The sequence below is a fragment of the Oncorhynchus keta genome, chromosome 1 (assembly GCF_023373465.1).
Source record: "Oncorhynchus keta strain PuntledgeMale-10-30-2019 chromosome 1, Oket_V2, whole genome shotgun sequence".
In the NCBI taxonomy this organism is placed as follows: domain Eukaryota; kingdom Metazoa; phylum Chordata; class Actinopteri; order Salmoniformes; family Salmonidae; genus Oncorhynchus; species Oncorhynchus keta.
The window spans coordinates 35,368,169-35,394,375 of record NC_068421.1 but is presented as its reverse complement, the minus strand read 5'-3'; the positions used below and the strand labels follow the sequence as shown (position 1 = coordinate 35,394,375).

Sequence of the window (26,207 nt, the reverse complement as noted above, 5' to 3'; positions counted from 1 at the left end):
ATGTATTTCCATGGTAATATAAAATGTATTTGCAAAGTAAGAAATATATTGATATTTTTAAAAGCATGCATGATTTGCGTAAATGTAATATACTAACTATTACTCTTGTTAAAAACATGAAATGGTATTACATTTGGTGAAGAGCATGTTATGACTTGTTTAGGACTTGAGACTTGTCTCACTTGCCTGTCTTGCCTTGGAACTTGACTCGGGACTTGAGTGCTAAGACTTGAGACGTACGTGTGACTTGTAAAACAATGACTTGGTCCCACCTCTGGTAGGGACGACATTATGAAGTATGCTTGTAGCTGTGAATGTTGAGTCAATTGATTTGTAAGAGACATGATATGAATAAAGATATGGTAGTTACAACGCACAAACATTCACAATACACAATGTGCATATTTATAGGGGTTTAACAATGCATATTTCTTCAAGGTTGCACAAGCTAAGCAGCAGTGCAGAACCTCAGCTCTCCATTCAGTTTCTTTACAGAAACACCACTTCCTCATAGTGAAAATGCCCCAAACAGCGGTCCTCTGCAATTGTACTTTCAGTCTCTCTCTGTGTGTGTGTGTGTGTGGTAATGCCAGGATTCAGATACGTGTGTTTGGCCATGGCTGTTTAACAACACAGCGTTGACTGCAGTGAGTCTGTGTGGTTATTCAGGGCTAGGACTGAGTTTGCACAGACAGAAATCATTACCCGTAATTGGCTCAGAATAGACATGTGTGCTATCAAATTCAAACTAATATCTCAGCCTAGTTTTGATGGGATCGGTATGTATCAGACCACATTAACCCCAGTGTTCCACAGTACATGACATGGCCCGTCTCTCCAGTCCACATTGTGTACACAACAAAAGATATTCCTCTTTTCATGGAGGAGTCAATAATTAAGTTCCTCTTTCATTGTATGACACTTTATTGGACTGCATGCGCCCAGGCAAAGCACGCTGGATATTTGTGACACAGATTCACAGCCAAGGAAGGAGCCTGGGATCAAACCGTCCCCATCTGTTTCAAAAAGCAGCAGTCATGTGCCTGTGGTTTCCATATGCCAAACAACGTGCGACTTTATCGCAAACAGACACTGCTGGGGTTATAGGAGGCCAAATACTTTAGCTAGGGATAAGAGATACTACCTTTAGAACGATTCTATGCACGTGGTGGACTTATCAGGTATTTAAGCCTACCAGTTCAATATGATGGGTTTGACTAATGACTTACAGTCCCTCAGAAAGTATTCATACCCCTTAAATTATTCCACATTTTGTCGCGTCACAGCCGGAATAAAAAAATGTCTCATCCATCTACAAACAATACTCCATAAAGGCAAAGTGAAAACATGTTCGTAGACATTGTTGCACAATTTTTGGAAAAGAAATACTGAAATATCAAATTTACATACGTATTCACACCCCTGAATACATGTTAAGATCACCTTTGGCTGCGATTACAGCTGTGAGTCTTTCTGGGTAAGTCTCTAAGAGCTTTGCACACCTGGATTGTACAACATTTGCATATCATTATTTTTATTTTATTCTTCAAGCTCTGTCAAGTTGGTTGTTGATCATTGCTAGACAGCCATTTTCAAGTTTTGCCATAGATTTCTAAGACAATTTAAGTCAAACTTTAACTAGGCCACTTAGGAACATTCTGTTGTCTTGGTAAGCAACCAGGGTGTATATTTGGCCTTGTGTATTAGGTTTTTGTCCTGGTGAATGGTGAATTTTTTTCCCAGTGTCTATTGGAAAGCAGACAACCAGGTTTTACTCTATGATTTTGCCTCTGCTTAGCTCTTCTCCCTAGTCCTTGCCAACGACAAGCATACCATAACATGATGCAGCCATCACCATGCTTGAAAATATGAAGAGTGGTACTCAGTGATGTGTTGTGTTTGCCCCAAATATAACACTTTGCTTTCAGGACAAAATTAATTTCTTTGCTACATTTTTTGCAGTTTTACTTTAGTGCCTTGTTGCAAACAGGATGTATGTTTTGGAATATGTTTTATTCTGTACAGGCTGCCTTCTTTTCACTCTGCCAATTAGGTTAGTATTGTGGAGTAACTACAATGTTGTAGATCAAACCTCAGTTTTCTCCTATCACAGCCATTAAACTCTGTTCCTCACCCAGGAGAGTCATGACACAAAGGCCTCAGATCAGCTTGGTAAATAGCTGACAACAACCAGACCCTCTTACCCACAGAAGAGGGGAAGGGGGGGTGGCCCGGTTGACACCTTAACACTCGGTCGTAAATTAGGCAGGAGGAGAATCTCTCCCTTTGCTCCTCAGTATTGGGAAAGAAATGTGCTTTGTCTCCAGAAGACTTTTGCCCCCAAAACCTTTTTGCCAAGAAAGTGAACATTGGAACATCTGAATGTTTAGAATGATCAGTGGAGACTTAAAGAATATATATTGTCATATTCTTTATTATTTTGATGTCATTAAGGATGATATCAAGAAATAACTGAAAGTGTCAAGTTTACATCTAAATGTTATACAAAATATATGATTAAGTATGAGAGTTGTTTTGTTAAGATAGGAATGTGATTTTAGTCTTCTAATGAGATAATTGTTTTTCATATAAACTTTTACCCAGTCAGTAGCCACACCCCAAGTGAGCACAGACATCGTGTCGGCGTGATTGAATGACCCCTTTTCCCTGAGGATAAAAAGCCTTGATAACAAAATTTACAACAGACCCGAACATTGCCGGGTTGCTACTGACATGTAAAGTGGTCGGGAGCTGAACCCTGAATAATCAATCTTGAGACCAGCAGAGGTGAAGCATGAGCTAAACATTACAAACTGTTGGAAACTCAAAACGAGGTGAAGAAGATAAAAACTAGGCATTACAATCTCCAGTCTGCAGCTGGGCATGTAAAAGTGGTCCTAGAACTTTGACTAAAGACACGAGGTGGGAAAGAAGAAAATTCCATCTCAGACAATCACTGAGTATCTGTTCTGGAGAAACACTCCACTCCAAGCCAGGACAAGGACATTGCGACTTCTGGTTAAAAATCAGAGCCTTACATTATCGAGCCATTCCCCATAGAAGGATTGATTGGTTTCAACAGAGACACAACAAACAAGGACATCTACACATAAATACATTGCATTTCTTACCCAAACGGGTGGCAGTGTGTGTGCAAATTATAGGATTAATGTGAGAACAGGCCTAGAATGTATCCACGATAAATGTCCCTTTCTCCCTCTCCCTCTATTTTCCCCACCCCCTTCTCCATCTCTGTGTAACAAGCTGTCATATCTTGTCAGTCCACTAGGGAATTTTGTCTCATGTAAGTGTGTACAGTCTTGGCCAAAAGTTGAGAGAATGACACAAATATCAATTTTCACAAAGTCTGCTGCCTCAGTTTGATGATGGCAATTTGCATATACTCCAAAATGTTTCAAGAGTGATCAGATGAATTGCAATTATTTACAAAGTCCCTCTTTGCCATGCAAATGAACTGAATCCCCAAAACACATTTCCACTGCATTTCAGCCCTGCCACAAAAGGACCAGCTGACATCATGTCAGTGATTCTCTAGTTAACACAGGTGTGAGTATTGACAACGACAAGGCTGGAGATCACTCAGTCATGCTGATTGAGTTCGAATATAACAGACGGGAAGCTTCAAAAGGAGGATGGTGCTTGGAATCATTGTTCTTCCTCTGTCCATGCTTACCTGCAAGGAAACACGTGCCGTTATCATTGCTTTGCACAAAAAGGGCTTCACAGGCAAGGATATTGCTGCCAGTAAGATTGCACCTAAATCAACCATTTATTGGATCATCAAGAACTTTAAGGAGAGCGGATCAATTGTTGTGAAGAAGGCTTCAGAGCGCATCTGAGTGCATCTGCATGCACAGTGAGGTTAAGACTTTTGGAGGATGGCCTTGTGTCAAGAAGGGCAGCAAAGAAGCCACTTCTCTCCAGGAAAAACATCAGGGACAGACTGATATGCTGCAAAAGGTACAGGGATTGGACTGCTGAGGATGGGGTAAAGTCATTTTCTCTGATGAATCCCCCCTCTGATTGTTTAGGGCATCCGGAAAAAAGCTTGTCCGGAGAAGACAAGGTGAGCACTACCGTCAGTCCTGTGTCATGTCAACAGTAAAGCATCCTGAGACCATTCATGTGTGAGGTTGCTTCTCAGCCAAGGGAGTGGGCTCTCTCACAATTTTGCCTAAGAACACAGCCATGAATAAAGAATGGTACCAACATCTTCAGAGAGCAACTTCTCCCAACTATCCAGGAACAGTTTGGTGACGAACAATGCCTTTTCCAGCATGATGAAGCACCTTGCCATAAGGCAAAAGTGATAACTAAATGGATCGGGGAACAAAACATCAATATGTTGGATCCATGGCCAGGAAACTCCCCAGACTTTAAAATGCCATAGAGAACTTGTGGTCAATCCTCAAGAGGCGGGTGGACAAACAAAACCCCACAAATTCTGACAAACTCCAAGCATTGATTATGCAAGAATGGGCTGCCATCAGTCAGGATGTGGCCCAGAAGTTAATTGACAGCATGCCAGGGCGGATTGCAGAGGTCTTGAAAAAGAAGGGTCAACACTGCAAATATTGACTCCTTGCATCAACTTCATGTAATTGTCAATAAAAGCCTTTGACACTTATGAAGTGCTTGTAATTATACTTCAGTATTACATAGTAACATTCTGACAAAAATATCTAGACACTGAAGCAGCAAACTTTGAAAATTAATATTTGTGTCATTATCAAAATTTGGCCACAACTGTATGTGTATTCGGTTTTACTATTTAGTTAGTTATTAAATGAAATACATTTGTTTAGTACTGAATAGTCAGAAAAGGATGGGGTTCTTGCAGATTTAAGAAGTCTGCGACGTTCCAAATGAGACTGATATGAGGTAATGATTAATGTTATCGACATACAACTTATATAGTTTAATTCAGGAGATGGTAACTCATTAAACAACTTCTTTCGTGGTGCACAAAATTCCTAATCAGTTCATTGTTACATGACTCATTTAAATGGGGTAACAATTAAACATAGTTAGTGGATTGAATAAATAACAGTCATCAGATTAATGAAGGTCACGTCACGACATCTGTAACTGTTTTAAAGTCACCATTGGTGAAGTCCCTGAGCGGTTTCCTTCCTCACCGGCAACTGAGTTAGTTAGGACACCTGTATCTTTGTAGTAACTGGGTATATTGATACACCATCCAAAGTATAATTAATAACTTTGCCGTGCCCAAAGGGATATTCAATGTATGCTTTTTATACATTTTTTACCCATCTACCAATAGGTGCCCTTCGTAGCGAGGCATTGAAAAACCTCTCTGGTCTTAGTTGAATCCGTGGTTGAAATTCTCTGCTCGACTGAGGAACCTTAAAGATAACTGTATGTGTACAGAGATGAGGTAGTCCTAAAAAAACATGCATAACACTATTATTGCACTATTTAATCAATTTTCACTTCAGGTTTTAACAACAAAATGTGGAAGAAGTCAAGGGTGTAAATACTTTCTGAAGGCACTGTATTAGAACATAGTTAAGGTTAGACCACCCCATTTTTGTGTTGTTAAAATAATCAATGTGGGCATTCCTCTCCATAATAACATGAGCATTCTCAACACTGCAAGAGCAACAGAATGCCTGTCATGTATAATTCCCCCTGCAAATCAACCTCACTTACTGTGGAAGTGGTGGCGAACATGTACTTGTCCCGGAGCTGGAAGTTGTCCACTCTCTCTAGGACGACTCGGCGGTTCTGCTCACTCTGGAAGAAGTCGGTGCTGCTGAGGATGCTGGACACCCCCTGGGGCTCGTGCCTCTGGACCAGCACCGTGGTGGGGGAGTCGTACGGTTCCACACCCCTGGAAAGATGCAGAAAACGGCCGCAAGTGGGACATAGGTAGGGCCAAAAGTTTTTCTTTGTTGACCATGTGAACTGAACTGGAAGAATTTATTGGCCAAGGGCCTTGGAATTCTTCCCATTCAGATAGCATGGTCTGGACGTCTAACCCTAGCTAAACCCTCCACATCCACGCCTTTAAATCATTAACAGATCAGTCAAATACTTCCAAAGCAGGGCTTTATCTTTTATGGATGGGGTTTGAAAGGAAAATATGTTTTATGTTTGAATGTGCCACTCTCCTGCCTAGGCCTACTATTTGTGGTGAGAGACACATGGCACTGAAAGTGTCGCAATCATCATCGTTATCAGATTGTTTTAAGCAAGTTTGTTGTTGTTGATGTGCTTGATAGACCTTTTCTCTGCAAACTCTGCGCTTCTGGCACTCTAGGCAGGCTCAAGCAAACGTTCAAAGTATTTGAAAGATTTAAAACACTATTTGAACCCAGATCTGATTGATAGCAGGGTTCAAAATCCTTTAGGTGTTACCAGAGTCATTAAGCCATTCACACATAGTGAGCTCCAAATAAAAATCTTGTAATCGGTCTCTCTCTTCCTCAGGGATCGTAGTGGCATTTTCTTTGCATTGTCATTCAGACTCATATCAAACATCTCCAATCTAAAATCAAATCTAGGGTCGGCTTTCTATTCCGCAACAAAGCCTCTTTCACTCACGCCGCCAAACTTACCCTAGTAAAACTGACTATCCTACCAATCCTAGACTTAGGTGATGTCATCTACAAAATAGCTTCCAATACTCTACCCAGCAAACTGGATGCAGTTTATCACAGTGCCATCCGTTTTGTTACTAAAGCACCTTATACCACCCACCACTGCGTCCTGTATGCTCTAGTCGGCTGGCCCTCCCTACATATTCGTCGCCAGACCCACTGGCTCCAGGTCATCTACAAGTCCATGCTAGGTAAAGCTCCGCCTTATCTCAGTTCACTGGTCACGATGGCAAAACACCCGCCCGTAGCACGCGCTCCAGCAGGTGTATCTCACTGATCATCCCTAAAGCCAACACCTATTTGGCCGCCTTTCGTTCTAGTTCTCTGCTGCCTGTGACTGGAACGAATTGCAAAAATCGCTGAAGTTGGAGACTTTTATCTCCCTCACCAACTTCAAACATCTGCTATCTGTGTAAGTCGCTCTGGATAAGAGCGTCTGCTAAATGACTTAAATGTAAAATGTAAATGTAATCTGAGCAGCTAACCGATCGCTGCAGCTGTACATAGTCTATCGGTAAATAGCCCACCCAATTTTACCTACCTCATCCCCATACTGTTTATATTTATTTACTTTTCTGCTCTTTTGCACACCAATATCTCCACCTGTACATGACCATCTGATCATTTATCACTCCAGTGTTAATCTGCAAAATTGTAATTATTCGCCTACCTCCTCATGCCTTTTGCACACAATGTATATAGACTCTCTTTTTTTTCTACTGTGTTATTGACTTGTTTACTCCATGTGTAACTCTGTGTTGTCTGTTCACACTGCTTTGCTTTATCTTGGCCAGGTCGCAGTTGCAAATGAGAACTTGTTCTCAACTAGCCTACCTGGTTAAATAAAGGTGAAATAAAAAAATAAAAAATTACAAGGGCCAATCTAATCTATATATTTAACTTGGAGAGGCAGGGGGTTTGCTGGCGAGCTGCATGCTTGGTAAGCAGACAGAAATCGGAAGACATTAAGGTCTAGTGAGGGCCAGATGATGGAGGAGGCAGGCAGTCACAGAAAAACAGGAAGTAAACAGGAAATGAAGACACACACGCACATCCCACCCATCCCCAGACCGATGCTTTAATGTTTCGCAGACAGTCTGGTACTCAACATCGACAATTGGTTATACTGATGACTGTACGTTCTGCCTCTCCTCACACAATCACAGGGGCATTGATCTTACCAGAAATAGGCCTTCACGTGCTCTTGGATCAACACCCATGTCTCTCCAAAATCGTCAGATTTCCATAGCTGCAAAAATAACAAGAGGCGGGGGGGTGGGGAGTAAATGTAGGTCAGGGGCTCATTTGCACATGTTGACTCCAGGCTGCATAGAACTGGCAGAATGTTTGAGAGTTAACCGTTTTCCATCATTTCTGTTAAGCTGAAACGTAAATAAGTATTTAGGAAAAATTCCACAAAATGTATTGTGTTTTTCAGAGAGACAGTTTAGTATATGCAGCTGTGACATTTAATTACTATTTGCATTATGAAATATTGGCTGTGTTTCTCTAGAACACTGTATTATAAACCAAATGCTGTAGAGCCATTAGTCCACATAGGCATCTAACCCCAAACCAAAATGGTAGCCACAGAGCTACAGGCAAAGCGCTGATCATCATAATTAGACACCTCCTGCACAAAGATCTCCATTTCTATAGCAGTCAGTTCTATAGCAGTCAGTTGAGTACCTGTTTGTTGGGGTGGGAGCTGTCATAGCCCAGGACCAGGTTGGCCCTCTTGCTGTGCAGCAGCAGGTCTGTGGGCTTGAAGGGGATGGAGAACCCCTGGATGGTCTTGCAGAAGTCAAAGGAGTTCCAGAGGTAGCTGTTGGTGCTGTCTGCAAAGAGGTACTAGAACAAGAGAAGGACAAGACAGGCCAAGGTTAGGCTAAATACCCACTGGGGTCTGTTTAGGAGTGTTAAGGAATGTTAAGATATAAATATATTGTGTAGAAGAGATAGGACATTCTTTCCTGTAGAACAGAGAATCATTCTTGTTCTATACATAGCATTTGTATTTGTAACTGCAACTTTCTAAACTGAATCAACCTGCTAAAACGTCAAGTCTGACTGATTTCAACAAACTAGAATAGTAAGAACCGGCCTAATATCTCACCTCCAAATATCTCTCGTCTAGCTATTTCAAAAGACTGTTTGCAAACCCCCCAAAAAAAAAAATGAGAAATTCTAAATTAATATTCAGAGATATTTAATTTGAAATGCCTAATTGCAAATTCAGATTACGTAATTATACAGAAGCTATAATCCCATTTTTTCGGTCCTTCCTTTGATCTATTTTTTTTAACTGCCTTCCCAATAACTCCTATATTCTCAACAGCCTCCACTTGGAAACGGGACAAATACATTTTTACAAATTATTTAAAAAATGACAACAAAACAAGTATTCAACCAATTTGTTACGGCAAGACTAAATAAGTTCAGGAGTAAAAATGCACTGAACAAGTCATAAATTGCATGGATTCACTCTGTGTGCAGTAATAGTGTATGACATGATATTTGAATGACTACCTCATCTCTGTATTCCACACATACAGATCATTTTAAGGTCCCTCAGTCGATTAAGGAATTTCAAACAGATTCATAGAAAAATACCAGAGAGGTTTTCCAATGCCTCGCAAAAAACCTATTGGTAGATGGGTAAAAAAAAAAAGCAGACATTGAATATCCCTTTTGAGCATGGTGAAGTTGTTAATTACACTTTGGATGGTGTATCAACACACCCAGTCACTACAAAGATACAGGCGTCCTTCCTAACTCAGTTGCCGGAGAGAAAGGAAACCACTCATGGATTCCGCCATGAGGCCAATGGTGACTTTAATGGCTGTGATAGGAGAAAACTGAGGATGGAACAACAACATTGTAGTTACTCCACAATACTAACCTAAATGACAAAGGAGGAAGCCTGTACAGAATACATTTTCCAAAAGATTGCATCCTGTTTGCAATAAGGCACTAAAGTAAAACTGCAAAACATGTGGCAAAGAAATTAACTTTATGCCCTAAATACAAATCGTTATGTTTGGGGTAAATCCAACACAACACGTCACGGAGTACCGCTCTTCATATTTTCAAGCATGGTGGTGGCTGCATAATGTTATGGGTATGCTTGCCATTAGCAAGGACTATAGATCATTCTTTACGATAAAAATCAAATTAATAAGAGCAAAACACAGTCAAAATTCTAGAGGAAAACCTGGTTCAGTCTGCTTTCCAGACACTGGAAGACAAATTCACCTTTCAGAAGGACAATAACCTAACTCACAAGACCAAATATACACTTGAAGAGGACATTGCATGTTCATGAGTGGTCAAGTTACAGATTTGACTTAAAATCGGCTTGAAAATATGTGGCAAGACTTGAAAATGGCTGTCTAGTTATGATCAACAACCAACTTGACAGAGCTTGAAGAATAAAATAAAAATAATAATGTGCAAATACTGAACAATCCAGGTGTGCAAAGCTCTTAGAGACTTACCCAGAAAGACTGTAATCGATGTCAGAGGTGATTGTAACATGTATTGACTCGGTGAGTGTGAATACTTATACACATGGAAACATGAAATGACCCCGGGAATAGAACATCGGTCAGAGATGAAAAAAATAAAACATTCAAAATGGGTGAATCCTTCTTTTAAATAGGCAGATAGGCAGATCCGTAACCAGTCAGACCTAAGTGGTATTATGGACAGAGAGGAACTGATCCTAGATCTGTACTCCTACTCTGAGAAGCTTGCTAAATACGGGCCCTGAATTCAAAAGGGAAAGCTCACAGGTCAATGTGCAGATGAGAAGAAACCACTCATTTCCCATCGTAACCATCTCCATGATGTTGGGAACATGTTGCAGACTGAGAGGGTGGAGTCCTCCAGCTGTTATACCAGGCCGCCCTGCCTCGCTCTCTGGAGTCCACCTGTCTGCAGACTGATGGCCCAAGCCTGCAGGGCTCACAAGGCAGGCCACACGCGAATGCCTGCCTGCCTGCTAATGGAACAAACTGCGTTTCCCATGCACCCTTACACCTTGCAATAACCTCCACTGGGCTGAGTGCCAGGGAGAACGGCTGGGGGCGGGGCCAGGGCTATGACTCACCGGCACACAATGAGACATAATCGAACACGGCACCGCACCACACCTCAAGGCACTGCATCGAACAATCTCGAGCTCGTGACTGATAACTACGCATGTACACAAGCACACACACACACACTATACAGGTAAATCAACCCTAATAAACCACAAGTTCAATAATGTTATGTGCCTTGCGCTGGTTGTGCGGAGATGGGAGAACAAATGAAAAAGAGCTATACACTCAAACTTAGAAAACATAATAAAACTCCTATCAGGGCAGTCTTCGATATAGAGAAAGGTCTTAATACAGTGTGTCTTATCATACTGTACACTGAGTAGACAAAACATGACATAGCTTTCACCTGGTCAGTCTATGAAGTTAAATCCACTTCAAATCCGTGTAGATGAAGGGAAGGAGACAGGTTAAAGAAGGATTTTAAGCCTTGAAACAATTGAGACATGGAGTGTGTATGTGAGCCATTCAGAAGGTGAATGGGCAAGACTAAACATTTAAGGGCCTTTAAACGGGGTATGGTAGTAGGTGCCAGGCGCACCGGTTTGAGTGTGCCGAGAACTGCAACACTGCTGGGTTTTTCATGCTCAACAGTTTCCTGTGTGTATCAAGAATGGTCCTCCACCCAAAGGACATCCAGCCAAATTGACAATTGTGGGAAGCATTGGAGACAACCTGGGCCAGCATCCCTGGGGAACACTTCCGACACCTTGTAGAGTCCATGCCTGACGAATTGAGGTTGTTCTGAGGGCCAAAGGGGATGTGACTCAATATTATGAAGGTGTTCCTAATGCTTCGTACACTCAGTGTACGTACATCTATGGTCTTCAGCCACTTACCCTCTTATTGTCAGCGGGGCTGTGGTAGAACTGGGAGATGACCTGCTTGTTCCCCTCTTTCTCCTTCTCCCCACTCAGCTGAAACCTCTCTGAGATGGGGGAGAAGCTGGTTCCATAGTCATAAGACACGTACACCTACCATGTGACAGAGGAGAGAGGAACGAGGTGAGAACATGGAAGTCACAGTGCATGGTAAACAAATGAAATCCACTATCGCTGTTCTTTTTGTTGTGATGCTTTTTGGACAGGAAAAATTATTTTTGATAAAGGACATTTCTTGTAGAGGACAAAATCATTTTAGAATGGGTGTATTGGGAGGGGGGCCATTAACTGACTCAGTAAAAGGAATCAAAGCATTTAGGCAGTAGCTAGACTTTCCAGCTACAGACTTTATCTACGGAGAGAAACACAATACTTGGGAAAAAGCTTTGTCCATGTTAAGTGACTAGAGAGTTTAGTGTTCCGTTCTGTTCCCTCCTGTCCTGCAGATTCTACCAAAGACAATATACGAGTGAGGTCAGAGCTCTCAGATTCCCGTCAGAGTGCCAGAGACCGAGGATCTCAGACCACAGAGAACAGCACACAAAGACCACTGAATCCACAATGCTGGCTGGAAGTTATATCGAGGAGCGTACTGAACTGGGAGCGGAGAGAGACACAAAACTAACAATTCGTGTACAAATAAACTGTCCTTCACCAGCGGTATATCTGCGGTTTAGTATCAAACACTTTTTTTTGCAAATGGCATTACATCTAAAGTTAATTTCATTAACCCCTTGAGGAGCGCAGGAGGTCCTTCTTACACTGTGCACAAAAGCAGTGGGAGGTGCTTGGGTTACTGTAAGCTGAGTGTGAATAACAGGCAGGACAGGGAGCTGATAACATCAAAAGAAGACAGAGTAGAGAGAGAACTATTTTGGTGGTGTAACAGATGGAGGGATTTATCCGTGGCTCAGTGAATCTGATCTGTGAGAGGAGAGGAAGCACACGGCCGGCTGGCAGGCCACGGCGCCATCTCCTTGGCACAGGAGAACAGGTCCGGGTCCCGCAGCACTGACAACACGTGGCCTGTCACTGTCACTGACCAGATGGGCGCCCGCGCGCACAACGCACATGCATGCACGCACACAAACACACATGGATACACAAAGACAACATGACACAGTCAAACTGTGGTTAACATGGCACTACCATTTCTGCCATGGTAACTCGAACAAAGGAGTCTACATTTGAAATGGCAGAATCCTATGTGTGTTTTCTGAATAGAGGGAAATGTGAATTGAGAGGGAAGAAGATTCAAAAGTGGTTCAAAACAACATGTAGGCGTCAGGCTATGTGGTGGTGGATAGGTTCATGGATGTTTGGTGCGATTGTGGATCACCATCCAACACAGAAGGTATGTGACTGTACTTACAGGAAATGTAGGCTACTACATTATTGTGCTCACGGGAAGTGTACTACTGTACTCGCAGGAAGTGTTCTACTGTAGTCACAGGTAGTGTATTCCGGTACACATAGGAAGTGTACTACTGTACTTACAGAAAGTGTACTACTGTATGCGCAGGAAGTGTACTACTGTGTACTCACCGAGCTAGTCTTGGGACCTGCGGCTCCGACACTGTCTCTGGCCAGCGCCACAATGACATTGCTCTTCTCCCCGGCCCAGTGCACCACCATCTGGTTGTGGGAATCGTTCAGGTTGGCCTGCAAAGAAAATCATATTCAACTGACCTGTTGTATTTTTGTTCTGTTTGGTCAAAATGCAGCTCAACTCAGAGTCCAATGAATTAAGCGACTATCTGATCAATTACAGAGGCTTTTATATCTGATAAACATCCTTGGACCGTATCAAATGTGTTATGAAATGCTATTATCAGCTCGACATTGTAATGATTTTGCTGGGTTCGCAGCACCTGCTTAGCTGGTAGAAATGAGTGAAAGGTTGCTGTACCTTGCCTGGCTGTGTCTGGTGTATTGAACAGGGCTGTTGTGCTTTTCTTTATTCATCCTTTTAACCAGTTAAGCTCACTGGCGCACGTTACTATGGCAACGGACTTTGTGGTCTTATTGTTATGACCTTGTGAGGAGCACCTGGCTAAAGGCTCCTATCTGTGTGTGTGTGTGAGTGAGAGAGACAGTGAGCGAGAGAACAAGCAGTGAGCAGCTTTACCTCACATCGCCCACTTTCAGAGGCCTTCACTTTGTCCATTGAAGCAACACAATGCTGCTATACTAGGTGCTTGTGGTAGATGTAGTAGTGTAACAGCAGAAGGCACAGGTCAAACAAACGCCAACGCTCCATTGGTGCAGCTCCGACATTAAGATCTGTGAAGTGTGTGAGTCCCACAAAAAAGTATGTCATTTTAATTCCCACTGCCGTTGCCTCTCATCCGAGTGCTCCTCTCTCTCATTCTTCATTTATCATTCTGCAGGGGGCTGTGGCTCTTTGAAAAGCTTGGTTTTCTCCCTTTACTACAGTATTTCTACAGACTTGCACTGTTGACCACACAAAGACTGTCATTTCTGTCTAAATGATGAACAGACGTTCCTCTTCTTTCAGTGGTAACTTTACACCCACTATTGGTACTACGGCTTGTAGACTTAGTAATGGAATGTGATTTCTGCCGCAAATTGCTCCAAAACAGCCTGCAAGGGTTTGTTGTGTGTGTATAAGAATGATTTCAGCAGGAACATTGTAATACGGTAACCCATTCCGTGTAATAACATTCTCATTCGCTGAGATCAGAGTTCCAAAATAGTAGAAGAACACTTCTACTAACGGGACTTGTCGAATAAGAAACGCTCATTCAGAACGTGTTAAAACATTTTCACTACGGTGGGCCCTACTGAACACATCCCAGGAGGTCAGCTGAGTCAAAGGCAAGGCCGTCTTCAAGGCTGAGATGACTCTGCGGGAAATCTCAGAGCCGTTTAAGCCTCGTTGCCCGTCGACCATGTAAAAGGGTGCCGGCGTGGTCCTCCTGACACAGCTGAATCGGGAGAGTGATGGCACTGGTAAACTGCTGCAAATGGCATCGTGAGACACAATCTATTAATCTCGCCGCGCTCGATAACAAATCAACCATTAACAGGTAATGACGTGAGCGTCACTCAAACCATCTCCAGCTACGTGAAGCATTGGACTACGCTTGGGGTTAAGGCCTCATAAACTCACTGTTGTCCGTTTGGTCCCAAAAGGCCTGGCTACCATTCGCTAAATCTCACAACACAGCTTTTAGGGTAGATGGGACTGACTGTAACTGCCTTCTATTTAGATTTGTGATGAATTAATAATAGGTCTAATCACTGTGTCTTTAAAGTCTTTGTGTGTAGACATGTTGGGCGACCTCGAGCACAATGGCATCTCCTATTGCTTGTGGTCTTGCAAGTGATTGACGTTATTACCAAAGACAGTGCAGCATGAAGAGGCTATAACTGCTTCTCCAAAATAAATCCCTGATCACACTTGTAGGCGATGTCATGGCGACGTTGGCGAGCAAAGCTCATGCGTATAAACACGTAATCGGGTCGAATGGTCGTCTCGTGCCAAACTGGGCATGTGCAGGCCCTCAAATCAAAGGCACTCCTTCGATATAGAGTTGTTTTTGACAAAAACGTGTCAGTTTGTCACTTTCATAAGGTTGGAATAATAACATTTAACTACTTAAGACATTGGCTCGGATCTAGGTTTTGCCTTTAGATTGAGAAAATTAACAAGTAAGGAAGACATTTTCACTTCGGTCATTGACTTCTCAAACCCCAAATACCAGCCTGGTCTGTTTGGTCTGTTTTGTATGCGTTCTCGGAAGTCTCTGATGTCACAGAGGCCTTGAAGTAAATGTTGGGCCCGAAAATGTGCCTAACTTTGATAATAGCGTCCTGTTTAACACTGCCAAATGATTTTTAGCATAGATAGTCATGATTGCTAGTATGCTAGTTAGAGGATAGAAAGTTGCAAAGAAAGAAGTGACCCTGTACATTAAAAAGACAACCAGCAGTCTTCACCAAGCAAGTCCCAGGGATTCTAACATTACAAATTCCTTTGCATTAGTGCATTGACGTAAGCTCTGGTATCACCAGACAAGCCTGAAATTATTCAACACCAAGTCAGGAAGAACGCAGGCCCATTTCTCCTTTATTTATTTACTTATTTTTTATAGACTTGGCCAAACCTTGAAGGAACAGTAAATTAATCTGTCCATAGCTCAAGGCTCATGCTCCTTTTGCACTAACCGGGCGAAGCTAGATTAATATCAGTTGCAAAACATCATCAGAATGGAAAAGGAAGTATGCAAACCATGCTTTACAAAAGCCAGGAGACACTTTCGTGGTACCAAAAACAACATTCTCTCCTTTTCTCTTCTCATGTACCCTCCTTTCTTTGAGAAGCATGGTTGTGTTCAGTGGAGAGAAATCGATTTGAAACGAGTGAGGTTGGCTAATACCTGAACTTGTCCAAGAAACGCTCCTTTTCTTTTACCGCGGCAAAGCGGTTTTGTGCCCTACTAAACGCGACCCTGGCGCTACTAAACGCGACCCTGGCGCTACTAAACGCGACCCTGGCGCTACTACGTAAAATCGGTTTCCTCAACAACAACAAGCAAAAAACAAAATCCAGTCAAATAGGGTGAGTATACATCTCCCCCATCAAGTTTTCCCTCATTATTCAAGTAGCATAATGAACCACGGCTGAAAGAGTGTCACTTTTGGAGCAGCGCTGAACCGCCGATGATACATTTGCATTTTCAAACTACCAGTGTGTATTTCTGGCTGGATGCAGCACAATCGAGCCACTGTCCTCTGTGACAGTCATGCCACACATTATTTAATATATATACATACACACACACACACTGGAAGATGGCCAACTAGCTGCGACAGGACCTGATGTAAATGTGTCATAGGCTAGATGTTTATCTCCCCATGGTGTAGTCTGGGCTCGGCTATGTTATATAAAAGGGCTGCCCTGCTCTGTGGAATCTCTGAAGTGGGCTCCTTGACAGAGACTAGAGAGTCCTTCTTCACAAGGCTGAATGATAAGTGGGTTAACATGGCAGATCATGGTGAATGTCTCAATGCTGTTGCCAGCTGAAGAGTAGCCAGCCAGCAAAACATTAGTGAGTGCCTGGCACATTCTTTTGGGGTAAAATGTGAGAAACAAGCTTGAAGTGAGACTTGAAGTGAACTTGGTGTGTGTGTGCGTACACATTTTACTATACTTGTGAGTACCAGAAGTATTCACTTTAGTAAACCAACACAAATTCAGAGAAGAGAGGAACATTTTGCAGATCCACAATTTTGGACATAGGGGTTATGTTTAGGATTAGAGTTTGGGTTAGGGGTTAAGGTTAGGGAAAATAGGATTTTGAATGGGAATCAATTGTTGGTCCACAAAAAGATATACAGTACCGGTCAAAAGTTTGGACACACCTACACATTCAAAGGTTTTTCTTTATTTGACTATTTTCTACATTGTAGAATAGTGAAGAAATCAAAACTAATGAAATAGCACATATGGATTCATGTAGTAACCCCCAAAAAAGTGTTAAACAAATAAAAACATATTTCTTATTTGAGAATTTTCAAAGTAGCCACCCTTTGCCTTGACGACCGCTTTGCACACTCTTGTCATTCTCTCAACCATCTTCACGAGGTAGACACCTGGAATGCATTTCAATTAACAGGTGTGCCTTGGAAAGAAATTACACAAATGTAACAACTTAATGAGTTTGAGCCAATCACTTGTGACAAAGTAGGGGTGTGGGTGGTGTACAGAAGATGGTCTTTTACCAAATAGGACTATGTCCATATTATGGCAAGAACAGCTCATATAAGCAAAGAGAAACAACAGTCCACCATTAAATCAAGACATGAAGGTCATTCAATTCAGAAAATGTCAAAACTTTGAAAGTTTCTTCAAGCGCAGTCGCAAAATCCATCAAGCGCTATGTTGAAACTGTCTCTCATGATGACCGACACAAGAAAGGAAGACCCAGGGTTACCTCTGCTGCAGAAGATCATTAGTGTTAACTGCACCTCAGATTATAGCCCAAATAAATGCTTCACAGTGTTCAGTAACAGACACATCTCAACATCAAAATGTTCAGAGAAGAATGTGTGAATCAGGCCTTCGTGATCGAATTGCTGCAAAGAAATCACTACTAAAGGACACCAATAAGAATAAGAGACTTGCTTGGGCCAATAAACATGAGCAATGAACATTAGACCAGTGGAAATCTGTCCTTTGGTCTGATGAGTCCAAGATTGCGATTTTTGGTTCCAACTGCCGTGTCATTGTGAGACGTAGAGTAGGTGAACGGATGATCTCTGCACGTGTGGTTCCCACCGCGAAGCATGGAGGTGTGATGGTGTGCATTCTGCAGCGATACGCCACCCCATCTGGTTTTCGCTTAGTGGGACTGTTTTTCAACAGGCCAGTGACCCCAAACCCACCACCAGGCTGTGTAAGGGCTATTTGACCAAGGAGAGTACTGATGGAGTGCAGTATCAGATGACCTGGCCTCCACAATCACCCAACCTCAACCCAATAAAATGGTTTGAGATGAGTTGGACCGCAGAGTGAACGAAAAGCAGCCAAAAAGTGCTCAGCATATTTGGGAACTCCTTCAAGACTGTTGGAAAAGCATTCCTCATTAAGCTGGTTGAGAGAATGCCAAGAGTATAAAAAGCTCTCATGAAGGCAAAGGGGGGCTACTTTGAAGAATCCAAAATATATTTTGATTTGTTTAACACCTTTTTGGTTACCACATGATTCCATGTGTTATTTCATAGTTGTGATGTCTTCACTGTTATTCTAAAAGTTAGAAAACAGTAAAAACAAAAGAAAAACCCTGGAATGAGTAGGCGTGTCCAAACTTTGGACTTGTAATGTAGCTGTGTGTGTGGTGTGTTCGTTCCTTGGAAGGTTAAGTTGGTTCAGCACAAACATTCATTCAACTCCAGGTGATTTATAGTACAGTTGAAGTCGAAAGTTTACATACACTTAGGTTGGAGTCATTAAAACTCGTTTTTCAACCACAAATTTCTTGTTAACAAACTATAGTTTTGGCAAGTCAGTTAGGGCATCTACTTTGTGCATGACACAAGTAATTTTTCCAACAATTGTTTACAGACAGATTATTTCACTTATAATTCACTGTATCACAATTCCACTGGGTCAGAAGTTTACATACACTAAGTTGACTGTGCCTTTAAACAGCTTGGAAAATCCCAGAATATGATGTCATGTCTTTAGGTAGCCTCTGACAGGTTAATTGACATTATTTGAGTGTACCTGTGGATGTATTTCAAGGCCTACCTTCAAACTCACTGCCTCTTTGGGAAAATGGGAAGAGAAATCAGCCAAGACCTCAGAATAAAAATTGTACACCTCCACAAGTCTGGTTCATCCTTGCGAGCAATTTCCAAACGCCTGAAGGTACCACGTTCATCTGTACAAACAATAGCACGCAAGTATAAACACCATTAGACCACGCAGCCATCATACCACTCAGGAAGAAGAAACATTCCGTCTCCTAGAGATGAACGTACTTTGGTGTGAAAAGTGCAAATCAATCTGTCATGTTTTGTCTTATATTGTCTTGTCATTATGCTTTCCCTTCTGTTCGTTTCCCCCTGCTGGTCTTATTAGGTTCGTCCCCTTTTTCTCTCTCCTTCCCTCTCTCTCCTCTCTATCGTTCCGTTCCTGCTCCCAGCTGTTCCCCATTCTCCTACTCACTCATTTAGTCTTTGCACACCTGTTCCCTATCTTGTCCTCTGATTAGAGTCCCTATTTCTCCCCTTGTTTTCCGTTTCTGTCCTGTCGGATCCTTGTATGATGTTCGCTGTGCTGTGTCTTTGTCTCGCCCTGTCGTGTCTTGTCTCCTTCAGATGCTGCGTGTGAGCAGGTGTCTGAGTCTGCTACGGTCGGTGCCTTCCCGAGGCAACCTACAGTTAATGGTCGAGTTTCCAGTCTGTCCTCGTCACTACGAGTGGATTTAAGTTTTTTATGTTTTGTTTTCTGCTCTGATTGTCCAGGAGTATTGCTTTTATCCTTTACTGGAATAAAGACTCTGTTTTCGCCAAGTCGCTTTTGGGTCCTCATTCACCTGCATAACAGAAGGATCCGACCAAGAATGGACCCAGCGACTACGGATTCTCGTAACACTGCCGTCGAGATCCAGGGAGCCATGCTCGGCAGACACGAGCAGGAATTGTCTGCTGCTCGTCATGCCGTTGAGACCCTGGCCGCTCAGGTTTCCGACCTCTCTGGACAGTTCCAGAGTCTTCGTCTCGTGCCACCTGCTACTTCCTGGTCTGCCGAGTCTCCGGAACCTAGGGTTAATAACCCACCTTGTTACTCCGGGCAGCCCACTGAGTGCCGCTCTTTTCTCACCCAGTGTGATATTGTGTTCTCTCTCCAACCCAACACATACTCAAGAGAGAGAGCTCGGGTTGCTTACGTCATATCACTCCTTACTGGCCGGGCTCGAGAGTGGGGCACAGCTATCTGGGAGGCAAGGGCTGATTGTTCTAACAATTACCTGAACTTTAAAGAGGAGATGATACGGGTTTTTGATCGTTCAGTTTTTGGTAGGGAGGCTTCTAGGGCCCTGGCTTCCCTATGTCAAGGTGATCGATCCATAACGGATTACTCTATAGAGTTTCGCACTCTTGCTGCCTCTAGTGACTGAACGAGCCGGCGCTGCTCGCCGTTTTCTGGAGGGACTCCACGCAGAGATTAAGGATGAGATTCTCTCCCGGGAGGTTCCTTCCAGTGTGGACTCTTTGATTGCACTCGCCATCCGCATAGAACGACGGGTAGATCTTCGTCACCGAGCTCGTGGAAGAGAGCGCGCGTTAACGGTGTTTCCCCTCTCCGCATCGCAACCATCTCCTCCCTCCGGCTCAGAGACTGAGCCCATGCAGCTGGGAGGTATTCGCATCTCGACTAAGGAGAGGGAACGGAGGATCACCAACCGCCTGTGCCTCTATTATGGACTTGCTGGACATTTTGTCAATTCATGTCCAGTAAAGCCAGAGCTCATCAGTAAGCGGAGGGCTACTGGTGAGCGCTACTACTCAGGTCTCTCCATCAAGATCCTGTACTACTATGTCGGTCCATCTACGCTGGACCGGTTCGGGTGCTACATGCAGTGCCTTGATAGACTCTGGGGCTGAGGGTTGTTTTATGGACGAAGCATGGGCTCGGAAACATGACATTCCTCTCAGACAGTTAGGGAAGCCTACGCCCATGTTCGCCTTAGATGGTAGTCTTCTCCCCAGTATCAGATATGAGACACTACCTTTAACCCTCACAGTATCTGGTAACCACAGTGAGACTATTTCCTTTTTGATTTTTCGTTCACCTTTTACACCTGTTGTTTTGGGTCATCCCTGGCTAGTATGTCATAATCCTTCTATTAATTGGTCTAGTAATTCTATCCTATCCTGGAACGTTTCTTGTCATGTGAAGTGTTTAATGTCTGCTATCCCTCCTGTTTCTTCTGTCCCCTCTTCTCAGGAGGAACCTGGTGATTTGACAGGAGTGCCGGAGGAATATCATGATCTGCGCACGGTCTTCAGTCGGTCCAGAGCCAACTCCCTTCCTCCTCACCGGTCGTATGATTGTAGTATTGATCTCCTTCCGGGGACCACTCCTCCTCGGGGTAGACTATACTCTCTGTCGGCTCCCGAACGTAAGGCTCTCGAGGATTATTTGTCTGTGTCTCTTGACGCCGGCACCGTAGTGCCTTCTTCCTCTCCTGCCGGGGCGGGGTTTTTTTTTGTTAAGAAGAAGGACGGTACTCTGCGCCCCTGCGTGGATTATCGAGGGCTGAATGACATAACGGTTAAGAATCGTTATCCGCTTCCCCTTATGTCATCAGCCTTCGAGATTCTGCAGGGAGCCAGGTTCTTTACTAAGTTGGACCTTCGTAACGCTTACCATCTCGTGCGCATCAGAGAGGGGGACGAGTGGAAAAGGCGTTTAACACTCCGTTAGGGCATTTTGAGTACCGGGTTCTGCCGTTTGGTCTCGCTAATGCTCCAGCTGTTTTTCAGGCATTAGTTAATGATGTACTGAGAGACATGCTGAACATCTTTGTTTTTGTCTACCTTGACGATATCCTGATTTTTTCACCGTCACTCGAGATTCATGTTCAGCACGTTCGACGTGTACTCCAGCGCCTTTTAGAGAATTGTCTCTACGTGAAGGCTGAGAAGTGCGCCTTTCATGTCTCCTCCGTCACTTTTCTCGGTTCTGTTATTTCCGCTGAAGGCATTCAGATGGATCCCGCTAAGGTCCAGGCTGTCAGTGATTGGCCCGTTCCAAGGTCACGTGTCGAGTTGCAGCGCTTTCTAGGTTTCGCTAATTTCTATCGGCGTTTCATTCGTAATTTCGGTCAAGTTGCTGCCCCTCTCACAGCTCTTACTTCTGTCAAGACGTGCTTTAAGTGGTCCGGTTCCGCCCAGGGAGCTTTTGATCTCCTCAAGAAACGTTTTACGTCCGCTCCTATCCTCGTTACTCTGGTCACTAAACAATTCATTGTCGAGGTTGACGCTTCAGAGGTGGGCGTGGGAGCCATTCTATCCCAGCAGTCTGACGATAAGGTTCATCCTTGCGCTTATTTTTCTCATCGCCTGTCGCCATCGGAACGCAACTATGATGTGGGTAATCCCAACTGCTCGCCATCCGCTTAGCCCTAGGCGAATGGCGACAGTGGTTGGAGGGGGCGACCGTTCCTTTGTCGTTTGGACTGACCATAAGAACCTTGAGTACATCCGTTCTGCCAAACGACTTAATGCACGTCAAGCTCGTTGGGCGTTGTTTTTCGCTCGTTTCGAGTTTGTGATTTCTTATCGTCCGGGTAATAAGAACACCAAGCCTGATGCCTTATCCCGTCTCTTTAGTTCTTCTGTGGCTTCTACTGATCCCGAGGGGATTCTTCCTTATGGGCGTGTTGTCGTGTTGACAGTCTGGGGAATTGAGAGACAGGTTAAGCAAGCACTCACTCACACTGCGTCGCCGCGCGCTGTCCTAGTAACCTTCTTTTCGTTCCTGTTTCTACTCGTCTGGCTGTTCTTCAGTGGGCTCACTCTGCCAAGTTAGCTGGTCATCCCGGCGTTCGAGGTACTCTTGCTTCTATTCGCCAGCGCTTTTGGTGGCCTACTCAGGAGCGTGACACGCGCCGTTTCGTGGCTGCTTGTTCGGACTGCGCGCAGACTAAGTCAGGTAACTCTCCTCCTGCCGGTCGTCTCAGACCGCTTCCCATTCCTTCTCGACCATGGTCTCACATCGCCTTAGACTTCATTACCGGTCTGCCTTTGTCTGCGGGGAAGACTGTGATTCTTACGGTTGTCGATAGATTCTCTAAGGCGGCACATTTCATTCCCCTCGCTAAGCTTCCTTCCGCTAAGGAGACGGCACAAATCATCATCGAGAATGTGTTCAGAATTCATGGCCTCCCGTTAGACGCCGTTTCAGACAGAGGTCCGCAATTCACGTCACAGTTTTGGAGGGAGTTCTGTCGTTTGATTGGTGCGTCCGTCAGTCTCTCTTCCGGGTTTCATCCCCAGTCTAACGGTCAAGCAGAAAGGGCCAATCAGACGATTGGTCGCATACTACGCAGCCTTTCTTTTAGAAACCCTGCGTCTTGGGCAGAACAGCTCCCCTGGGCAGAATACGCTCACAACTCGCTTCCTTCGTCTGCTACCGGGTTATCTCCGTTTCAGAGTAGTCTGGGTTACCAGCCTCCTCTGTTCTCGTCCCCAGCTTGCCGAGTCCAGCGTTCCCTCCGCTCAGGCGTTTGTCCAACGTTGTGAGCGCACCTGGAGGAGGGTGAGGTCTGCACTTTGCCGTTACAGGGCACAGACTGTGAGAGCCGCCAATAAACGTAGGATTAAGAGTCCTAGGTATTGTTGCGGCCAGAGAGTGTGGCTTTCCACTCGTAACCTTCCCCTTACGACAGCTTCTCGTAAGTTGACTCCGCGGTTCATTGGTCCGTTCCGTGTCTCCCAGGTCGTCAATCCTGTCGCTGTGCGACTGCTTCTTCCGCAACATCTTCGTCGCGTCCATCCTGTCTTCCATGTCTCCTGTGTCAAGCCCTTTCTTCGCACCCCCGTTTGTCTTCCCTCCCCCCCCCCGTCCTTGTCGAGGGCGCACCTATTTACAAGGTACGTAGGATCATGGACATGCGTTCTCGGGACGGGGTCACCAATACTTAGTGGATTGGGAGGGTTACGGTCCTGAGGAGAGGAGTTGGGTTCCATCTCGGGACGTGCTGGACCGTTCGCTGATTGATGATTTCCTCCGTTGCCGCCAGGATTCCTCCTCGAGTGCGCCAGGAGGCGCTCGGTGAGTGGGGGGGTACTGTCATGTTTTGTCTTATATTGTCTTGTCATTATGCTTTCCCTTCTGTTCGTTTCCCCCTGCTGGTCTTATTAGGTTCGTCCCCTTTTTCTCTCTCCTTCCCTCTCTCTCCTCTCTATCGTTCCGTTCCTGCTCCCAGCTGTTCCCCATTCTCCTACTCACTCATTTAGTCTTTGCACACCTGTTCCCTATCTTGTCCTCTGATTAGAGTCCCTATTTCTCCCCTTGTTTTCCGTTTCTGTCCTGTCGGATCCTTGTATGATGTTCGCTGTGCTGTGTCTTTGTCTCGCCCTGTCGTGTCTTGTCTCCTTCAGATGCTGCGTGTGAGCAGGTGTCTGAGTCTGCTACGGTCGGTGCCTTCCCGAGGCAACCTACAGTTAATGGTCGAGTTTCCAGTCTGTCCTCGTCACTACGAGTGGATTTAAGTTTTTTATGTTTTGTTTTCTGCTCTGATTGTCCAGGAGTATTGCTTTTATCCTTTACTGGAATAAAGACTCTGTTTTCGCCAAGTCGCTTTTGGGTCCTCATTCACCTGCATAACACAATCTCAGAACAGCAGCAAAAGGACCCTGTGAAGATGCTGAAGGAAACCGGTACAAAAGTATCTACATCCACAGTAAAAACAAGTCATATATCAACATAATCTGAAAGGCCACTCAGCAAGGAGGAAGCCAGTGCTCCAAAACTACCATAAAAAAAGACAGACTACGGATTGCAACTGCATATAGGAGCAAAGATAGTACTTTTTGGAGAAAAAGTCCTCTGGTCTGATGAAACAAAAATAGAACTGTTTGGTCATAATGACCCTCATTATGTTTGGAGGGAAAAGTGAGAGCTTGCAAGATGAAGAACACCATCCCAACCATGAAGCATGGTGGTGACAGCTTCATGCTTTGGGAGTGCTTTGTTGCAGGAGGGACTGATGCACTTCACAAAATAGATGGCACCATGAAGATGGAAAAGTATGTGGATATATTGAAGCAACATCTCAAGATATCACTCAGGAAGTTCAAGCTTGGTCGCAAATTGGTCTTCCAAATGGACAATGACCCCAAGCATACTTCCAAAGTTGTGACAAAATGGCTTAAGGACAACAAAGTCAAGGTATTGGAGTGGCCATCACAAAGCCCTGACCTCAATCCCATAGAAAACTTGTGGGCTGAACTGAAAAGGCGTGTGCGAGCAAGGAGGCATACAAACCTGACTCAGTTACACCAGTTCTGTCAGGAGGAATGGGCCAAAATTCACCCAACTTATTCTGGGAAGCTTTTGGAAGGCTACCCGAAACATTTGACCCAAGTCAAACAATTAAAGGCAATGCTACCAAATACTAATTGAGTGCATGTAAAATTCTGACCCACGGAGAATGTGATGAAAGAAATAAAAGCTGAAATATCACTCTCTCTACTATTATTGAAATAGGGGTGGCAGCGTAGCCTAGTGGTTAGAGCATTGGACTAGTAACCGGAAGGTTGTGAGTTCAAACCCCCGAGCTGACAAGGTACAAATCTGTTGTTCTGCCCCTGAACAGGCAGTTAACCCACTGTTCCCAGGCCGTCATTGAAAATAAGAATATGTTCTTAACTGTCTTGCCTGGTTAAATAAATGTAAAACATTTAATTATTCTGACATTTCACATTCTTAAAAGAAAGTGGTGATCCTAACTGACCTAAAACAGGGAATATTTACCGTCAGGAATTGTGAAAAACTGAGTTTAAATGTATTTGGCTAAGGTGTATGTAAACTTCCGACTTCATCTGGCCTTGACAGACTAGTGAGCTGAAATACAGCACACACACACACCAGAGCATTGAAAATGCCCTTTTTGACATACCTTTTCCACATCTGTATTGTTTACCTTCTTTACTGCAACTTGCAGTGAATTCGCACCAACTCCTAACTGTAAGTGAGTGTTAAGGGTCAAAAACTAGTCTATGGTTTTCGTCCTGAACGGATCTGTCAGACTGTAGTGAATGATATACAAACACAAAAGAAACCAATGAAATGGATGAAGGGGACCACGCTGGTATAGCTTGCCAATGCTTGTTCTCTCGCTCGCTGTCTCACACACACACACACACACACACCGATGGGCCAAAATAGTGAATGAGCAACAAGGTGTCTAATACAACTGCAGATATTCAACCATAATTTCTTCATTACGGTCAAAGATGATCAGGATTGTTCAGGATTGTTTACCAGAGCACTTGTTTTTCACCAGCACTCACTTCACTGCAGTTAGCAAACAGTA

At 44.0% G+C, this 26,207-nt stretch overlaps 1 protein-coding gene across 2 annotated transcripts in view; it reads right to left on the bottom strand.

Moving 5' to 3' along the window:
• LOC118373664 (sortilin-related receptor-like) overlaps positions 1 to 26,207 on the bottom strand; it is an 85,118-nt gene that overhangs the window by 52,119 nt on the left and 6,792 nt on the right. For both annotated transcript variants that reach the window (XM_052522917.1, XM_052522923.1), the window contains exons 2-6: positions 13,174 to 13,290; positions 11,587 to 11,721; positions 8,334 to 8,495; positions 7,826 to 7,893; positions 5,695 to 5,875 (exon numbers count right to left, since the gene is read on the bottom strand). In XM_052522917.1, the coding sequence (XP_052378877.1) occupies positions 5,695 to 5,875; positions 7,826 to 7,893; positions 8,334 to 8,495; positions 11,587 to 11,721; positions 13,174 to 13,290 (663 nt within the window). The remainder of the gene's footprint in view (positions 1 to 5,694; positions 5,876 to 7,825; positions 7,894 to 8,333; positions 8,496 to 11,586; positions 11,722 to 13,173; positions 13,291 to 26,207) is intronic.